The 8688-nt window shown below is 34.6% G+C and overlaps 1 protein-coding gene across 1 annotated transcript; it reads right to left on the reverse strand.

The window, feature by feature from the left end:
- Positions 1–1308: 1308 nt before the first annotated feature.
- LOC116289826 (uncharacterized) lies at positions 1309–6376 on the reverse strand. Its single transcript, XM_089034648.1, has 3 exons — positions 6257–6376; positions 5225–5318; positions 1309–2003 (listed from the first exon to the last, which is right to left on the reverse strand). The coding sequence occupies exons 2-3, from the start codon at positions 5295–5297 to the stop codon at positions 1459–1461; spliced, it is 618 nt and encodes a 205-aa protein (XP_088890774.1). The 5' UTR covers positions 5298–5318; positions 6257–6376; the 3' UTR covers positions 1309–1458.
- Positions 6377–8688: the final 2312 nt, after the last annotated feature.

An 8688-nucleotide genomic window follows, 5' to 3' on the forward strand; every position in this document is an offset into this window, starting at 1 on the left:
GGAAGACAGACTTAGTTGTTGTCGATTGAAAATGGATTTGCGGAAATTGTAAGTAGTAGAAACTAGATAATTGAAATGATTAATATCTTGATAAAAATGCCCTCTGGCAAAAATTAGCACGTTTTTGTAATACTAATATACTAGTAGTTTTGTGACAGTTGTTTCCTTGAGAGGGTAGTAAGATCTATCTAAGTCTGGTTTTCTTGCTGAACTCTTTCGTACAAGATCAACTGGCCTTTTTTTTGTATCGTTCCTATCTGTTTTTCCTAGCGTTTAAATTTCTGCTTTAACACTGTTTTTTGCCTTTTTTTTCTTTTGTTTAAACAAAGAAAAACTTGTAGAATAGCATATGGAAAACATGTTCAATTGATAGCTTAAAGTGCCTCCTGATAAAACAAGTCCATTTGTTGTATTCTATTGTCGTGGGTTTCCCATTTATAAACTGTGAGAAAAACCACAGCCAAATTAAAACACTCCTACGGACATTTGATAACTGAAGATCACGATCTTTCCAATTTAAGCATTGGAGTTATATCCATATCAATTTTAAACATTTTGATAAGATCATGAATGTAATGCTTTTAGAGTATTTACTTTCTTAATAATTTGTGTTTAATATTTTCAGTAATTTGGTTGTGTCTCCTTAAGTAAAATTATAAAAAGGAACTAGAGATAGACATTATTTTCTCTTCGGAATGCAACTAGTTATGCCTCTTGAGCAATATGCTCTCACGCCACAACATACTTAACTCTATTATGAAACTTATTAATAAGTTCATTACTGCGATTCTCGATATTCTGAAACTCTTGAATTTCAATGACTTGTTGTGAAATTGGTTGTTACTGCCACTGAAGACATAATAGGTATGAGACAAAGGCAAATTAGGCAAATTTCAAAAGGAAAAAATAAAATATTAAATATTAAAAACCCAAGTAAGACTGAAGCCGATGAAATTTTCAACTTCAAATTATGGCACGCGCAGTTAAGATCCTACAAATTTCCGCCTCGTTTATTCTCACCGTCAGCTATACTTTACAAGTTCTTTTTCCCCCAGGTCTGATAAATTGTGGAATAAACTCCCTAGTTGTCTGGAGCATGCTGAATCTGTCCCAAAATTCAAAGATATCATTTTTCATCATTTTACTAGAGGAATAATAAATTCATAGAGACCGCCTTAACTTAGCGCGTTATACAATCTTGTACAGCATTACTATGATTTTTGCCTAACGTACAATTGTTCCGTCATTTTCGTTAATTATTATTTATTATTCATCTACTAACGTGCGAAGTAATTTTAACAAACTCAACACTTGCAACAGTTTTATTCATTCATTGCTGACCTATTCAAACTGCTAAATTTATTGTTATCAATTTAATCATTTTTGTCCTGCTTTGGTAAATCTTTGTCTATTTTATAATATTTTTAATTAATCCTTTGAGTCTCTGAATGCACCAAATCATGATGGTGGCCTTCTGATGTCATCTTGGGCTGCGTCTCTGAATGCACCAAATCTTGATGGTGGCCTTCTGGTGTCATCTTGGGTAGTGTCTCTTCCTAATGCTCCAAATCTTGATGGTGGCCTTTTGGTGTCATCTTGGGTTGTGTCTCTTCCTAATGCTCCAAATCTTGATGGTGGCCTTCTGGTGTCATCTTGGGTAGTGTCTCTTCCTAATGCTCCAAATCTTGATGGTGGCCTTCTGGTGTCATCTTGGATTGTGTCTCTGAATGCACCAAATCTTGATGGTGGCCTTCTGGTGTCATCTTGGATTGTGTCTCTGAATGCTCCAAATCTTGATGGTGGCCTTCTGGTGTCATCTTGGGTAGTGTCTCTTCCTAATGCTCCAAATCTTGATGGTGGCCTTCTGGTGTCATCTTGGATTGTGTCTCTGAATGCTCCAAATCTTGATGGTGGCCTTCTGGTGTCATCTTGGATTGTGTCTCTGAATGCACCAAATTTTGAAAGTGGCGGCCCAGGATTCCTTTTGGATGCATCTTGTTTTTCTTTAACCAAATTGTAATAAAATTTAGCACTTGATAAACTTCGATAAAATTACTTAATTATTATTGCTCATTAATTAATCATTTCAATTTACTGGTAACAGTGGATGCCATGAAAAACAGTTGATGCTATTCTTTCCCATCCACTCTTATCTTGGTAGGACTACGACCACTGTTATCTTGGTAAGACAACGACCTTTTACCAAACCAGATAACAGTTGATGCAATTCTACCCATCCACTGTTATCTTGGTAAGGCAACGACCTCTTACCATACCAGATAACAGTGGATGCCATCCATAACAGTTCATGCCATTCCTACCCATCCACTGTTATCTTGGTAAGACAACGACCTTTTACCATACCAGATAACAGTGGATGTCATCCATAACAGTTGATGTCATTCCTATCCATCCACTGTTATCTTGGTAAGGCAACGACCTTTTTACCATACTAGATAACAGTGTATGCCATCCATAATAGTTGATGTCATTCCTATCCATCCACTGTTATCTTGGTAAGGCAACGACCTTTTACCATACTAGATAACAGTGGGTGCCTTCCATAACAGTTGATGCCATTCCTACCCATCCACTGTTTTCCTGGTAAGGCAAGGACCTTTTACCATCATTATCATCGTATCATCCTTATCGCCACCACTATTATCACCCAGGGGCGTGTACAGACGTCTCTTGAGGGGAGGGGAGGGGGGGAATGTCAGATTTCTTATGGCGATTGGCTCTTGAATTCAAAACTAGGTGATCAACATTATCGACTGCAAAATTATACAGGAGTTTTTGTTTCAGGCTGATAAGCTGAACAAGCTGATGGACTATCACTAACTTGGCAAATAAAGGTTCATGTCTCAAAGCCTTTGTTTACCATGAAGGGGGGTTACGAAACCCCTGGAACCCTCCCCTCCGCATGCCCTTGTCACCACCATCATTCTAATCAGTATGATCATCATCATCAGTATTAACATCAGCATCATCATTCATTATCTCATCATCATCATTATCAACATCCTCATCATCATTATCGAGTTTCTACAACCTGATTAGTGTACGTTAACCCAGTTAATCCACAAGATATCCTCATGACAATGGAACCTGTAAAGAGGATGATGTATTGATAAACAGGAACTTGATATTAGGATCCCACACCATGGATAGATAATCCGGTTTATCCTGTTATATTCTGTGCCTCTTCGATTATCTATTTCTGCGTCTTGGCTCGGTCAATACCCAAGAGTCAAAATTGAAATGATATAAGATGGAGAAAAAAAACTCTTCGACTACAGGAAATCATGGGGAAAGTAGTGTTAAATTTCTCTAATAAGCAAAGGGTAGTAAGCAACAACTTTTTGTTTAAAATAAATCGACCTTGGCCTATCCTGTTTCATAATTATTTTTCTTATATTTTTTGCTTTTGAACTTTTTTCGTGAAACTCTATTTCATACTCATAAAATCTTCAAAACTGCATATATTTTGGTGTGAAGTGTCTTTGATCATTATCCATGGTTAAGAAACGGGTTAAACGTTAAACTCCCCATCATGCAATATTCCCCATTTGTTATCCATTAGTCATAAAATAAACACCATTATTTTAATCATGCATTAATTTTATTAACATTTGACTATTCAACTTCATTTCTCTGATTAGCAAGGTAATGATTAGTCAGTTATCTAAAATACAGGACTACTGTTGCCATAGCAATGTAACCTTGCTTTAGTTGAATCAGTTTAATCATGCTCTGTGATTGCATGGAGTTTAAGTAGGGTTATTGTTCATCACTTTCAATATATATAATCTACGACCGTTATTCACATTTTGACCATTGGTACTCGTTATATGTATTCTACTGTGAAGTTTAGTTTAGCGTTTTAACTAAAGATGGAGAAAATACGTCAAAGTGTCAAAGTGTTTTTTGTTTTGTTTTTGCTGTGTTGCACTTACAAGCTGAGTTAGCAATCAGTACTAGAAAAGGAAAAGAAAAGCATTGGTAACAGAGAAAGAGTTTCAGAATGTCATTTTGTGGCATAGCGAAACATTACAGTGTTGGTAGTCTCCTAGAAAGGTCTCGTGCAGTTTTAACTTATGCCATTATTATTTGTTTCTTTCGGTTTCATTTAGTAAGTAATTAGAACACTGAGCATCAATGGTTTTTGTTCAGTGTTATTTTTTGTCCTAATAGTTTCGCTTTCCAAGAATGCCACCCCATCGATTGTGAGGGGGTCCTCCACCTCTCTTGACTCCTAGTTTCATCATTCTTGGATTTACTCTCGTTGATTCAGATGGCGTTCTTTCATCATCGTCTATCTGGCTCGGGTCTTGCCAGTTGGGAAGATCTGCACTCGTTATAAAAGCAAAAGCTAATGAAATGATCGTGTAATTCAGAATGGAATGATTGAGGCGAGGTTTAGAGTGAAAGCTTCCAAAATAAATTGAGGCAAGCAAAGAGAAAAATGCCGTTGCTAGTTTTCAATAGTTCACAATAGAAACGACGTGAATCTTCAATTAGTAGGGAATAGGCATGAACAACGGTTCATAAACACAATTGGACACTACTGTACAAAGAGACAGAGATCTAGCTGGACCCCAGTGACTGATGTAAATGAATTATTGATTTATATATAATTGTTAATCATTGTAAATAGTTGTTGCTATTAGTATTACCATGGTTACAATTAATATTAGTTCCATTTTAATTTTTTTCAAATAAGAAACAAAAGACAGGAAAGAGAAGGAAAAAAAGAAAGGAATTAGAGTGAAAAGATTAAAAATTTAAAGCCGAAAAACTTTTTAATCTTAAGAATTATAGTTTCTGTTGTTTAAAAAAAATAAATTTATGCTATAATTTTTTTTACTTTGCTTTACTACTTTACTTCATTTTCAGTTATTTACTTTTTCTCATATTTCTGAAAGATTTTTTCAAATCGAGATCAATTTACCTACAAATAGGTCAAAACGTATATTATTGCTGGAAACGGTTCTCGTATCCCATGTGAATGGAGTCTTAAGTCTGTGCTTGATGGTTTTTATCCGCTAAAACTAACAAGTTGAATTCAGTTTTATCTGTAAGTTAGCTGTGCCCTGACTTTGATCAGCCCAGAGGATGTTTCAGAATATCAATAAAAGGTTGCCGCTCATGCATTATCAGATTGCCCAGTTTTCGGACTGGTATTGCCAAGAATTACTACAGCCGGTAGTTTGCGGTCACATACCTGAAGACGCGCTTGCCTGGAAGATCCCAATCAAGAGTATCAAGCACAGAGCTAATGTAGAGAGTCTCTTCATCTTGGTTTACTAATAAAGGTACTGAAGTATAATGGTATAAAAATATGTATCGTTAAAGATAAATAACCCGCTTCCATATAGTATAATTGAAGATACTTTAAATGAGCCTGCGAAAATCCTGCAATAGACTTCAAGCACTCAAAGAAAGTCATAATCTCGATTGGCTTTTTTGGACTCTTCAATGGCTTCCTTTACTTTCGACTGCTTTCGTTTCCTTTTGACTCTCAACAGGGTTCTCGACATTCAAATGTCTTCTTGGTCTTCAAAGGGCTTCTTTGTCACTCAAATAGGTCCTTTGACCAGTCTAAATGCGTTTTTTGACTCACGACGGTTTTTTTGACACTCAAACGGGTTCTGTGACTATCAAACGTTTTTTGAAGCTCAAAATGGTTTTCATTCAAATTAGGAGCTTGAAATTGAATCTCACCTTATCACAATATTTGGAAAAAGTAGTAACAAAAAGTTCACCAAGACAAACTAAGTTTGTTGTAAAACTTTAGAGTAACAATTAATTGAAATTCAGCTATCATGCAATTTTTAACGCCGAACAACTAGACAAGGAAAGCAGCTACGGAGTGATTTGTTTTCTTGACGTGTACTTAATATCGACGTTACTTCCACAAAGTGTAAAGAACAAAGCAAATAGTTCGCAATACATAAGAGCTTTTCAAAAAGCAAATCTCTGTTAATTAGTCATATTTTGTTTGAAAATTATGAAATTTTTAACAAATGTTACTCACTACAGAAAATCGAATCAGTTGCTATATAATTTAAACACCTGTTAACTTAAGATTTTGCCTACCAAAACTTTGAAGTTCATATTTTTATAGAGTGTCATTTTGTTTTTGCTGTTACTGTTTTTGTTTTCGTACTACCATCTAGCTGCCACTTTCCTTGATAACAGGACATATGGATTTACTCGCTTTAACACACTCATTCATGTATAAACCTCGTCTTACCTAAAGCGGTCGTTGTTCAGCTAGCTTGCGAGTGGTGTACAGATCCAGTAGTGGAAGATTGTAAGTCCAGAGTATTTATAAATACGCCAGTCACTATATCTCCCGTTATAACTCTGTAACACAAGTTAACCAATTCAATTAGTTAAAAAGAAAGCGCTTCCTATGACGTGCGATGAAAAGCGATCAAAGCGTAATTGAGACTGGTAAAACCTTGAGAAATGTCAATACTTAGAAGGAACTAAGATCTCTACGGAAAGGCGTGTGGATTATCTAGTTGCAAGAAAGACTAGGAGAACAACGGATAACTCCAATCTTTTTTGTTTTTATTTAATTGTTTTCGCAGCGCAAACCAATACATCGGATTAGAGAACGGAAATTTTCTGAGTGAAAGAAAAGCTTTAATTTAAGTTTTGGATGAAAATAAGATCTAAATAGTTAGCGAGTCGGTTGGCACTTGAGTTTTTGAAGTTAGCGTGAATGAACATTTTCTTGCTTTATTTTTGATACTTCGCACTTATAAACCTAAGTTACAAAAGGCTTACTAATAAAATAATTTAGGGCCAAAACGAATAGAGAACAAATTAGGAACAAAAATATCATTTTTCCACGCTAGCTTATTGGTATTATTTCATTATTTTTTATGTACACATTTTGTGAAAACTTGAATTTTTTTCTTGGATCATCAACACCTTCAGCTTGTTTCAACATATATTTTTCATCATTTTTCTTGCTCGAAACCTTTCGACTTTAATACACAAGCTTAACATTAGTTCTAGTTTGATGGAAGTAGTAAATAAAGGCAACTTTAAAACTAAGTGGCTTTGAATTAAAGAACAACAACTGATACAAACTGAGTTTTTTTGACTTTGAAATGCGAGAAAACTTCAGAAAGAGATTTATAGCTTTTAAAATAATACTCTTCGTCATAACAACAAAATTTCAAAACTAGCTTTGATCTCAAAAATAGACGGGCACTGATCAAACTGAGTTTTCTTACTATCGGCGAAAAGTTCTCAGAAGAAGATTCTTAACTTTTCAAATAACCGCGCTTCTTCATAGCATCTACAACAGAATTTCAAAACTAATTCTAAATAAAAAGAAAATGATGAAACTGAATTTTTCGTTTTTGGTCAGATGATTTATCAGTGAGCTTTTCTTCAATAGCAAGCAAGCGGTCAACTACTAATTAATACTGTGATTAAGTAGCTATTTCTTAATCCAAAAACTTAATTTTTTCAAACCAAAGAATAGAGGTAACACTGGTTAATTCACTAACCAATAGGTTGTTGGCTCTTTGAAATACGCCTAAACAAACAATCGAATGTAAATAATACAACCAATATGAAACCAACTTTGTGTAGTGAGAACAGCAGCCTGGGATTAATTTATAGTGCTAAAAATTTTAACTGACAAATAAATCGATGATACTAAAATAAAGTAAGATTTAACTAAACTGAAAAGATACCGTAATCTCAAGAGTGTTAATTTGAAACCTTTGATGATGAAGAGTCTATAGTTAACAAAGAAGGAAAAACAGAAAAATTAAGAGATTTAAGGAAGGCAAAGAATCTTTGATTAGTTAATACTAAAATAAAGTAAGATTTAACTAAAAGAAAAGATACCGTAATCTCAAGAGTGTTCATTTGAAACCTTTGATGATGAAGAGTCTATAGTTAACAAAGAAGGAAAAACAGAAAAATTAAGAGATTTAAGGAAGGCAAAGAATCTTTGATTAGTTAATACTAAAATAAAGTAAGATTTAACTAAAAGAAAAGATACCGTAATCTCAAGAGTGTTCATTTGAAACCTTTGATGATGAAGAGTCTATAGTTAACAAAGAAAGAAAAACAGAAAAATTAAGAGATTTAAGGAAGGCAAAGAATCTTTGATTAGTTAATACTAAAATAAAGTAAGATTTGACTAAAAGAAGATACTTAAATCCGAAAGATGTTAATTTGAATCGCGAAACTTTGATAATGTAGAGTCTATAGTCAAACGAGGAAAGAAAAACAGAAATTTTAACAGAAATATTAAAAGAATATCATCAAATTTTTTTTGATTAATATTAATGCTTACAGTGATAAATGAAAATGATTATTGGATTGATTGAATGGATGGATGGATGGATGGATGGATGGATGGATGGATTGGATGGATGGATGGATGGAAGGATGGAAGGATGGATGGATGGATTGGATGGATGGATGGATGGATGGATGGATGGATGGATGGATGGATGGATGGATGGAAGGAAGGAAGGAAGGATGGATGGAAGGATGGATGGATGGATGGATGGATGGATGGATGGATGGATGGATGGATGGATGGATGGATGGATGGATGGATGGATGGAAGGAAGGATGGATGGATGGGTAAATAGATGAATAGATTTTCTTTTTGGCTCAACTCATTGACGTCACGAAGTTTTCTGT

Source organism: Actinia tenebrosa, unplaced genomic scaffold, assembly GCF_029948245.1.
Source record: "Actinia tenebrosa isolate PJP-AT-01 unplaced genomic scaffold, QUT_ActTen_1.0 PGA_scaffold2__45_contigs__length_23673736, whole genome shotgun sequence".
Classification (NCBI taxonomy): domain Eukaryota; kingdom Metazoa; phylum Cnidaria; class Anthozoa; order Actiniaria; family Actiniidae; genus Actinia; species Actinia tenebrosa.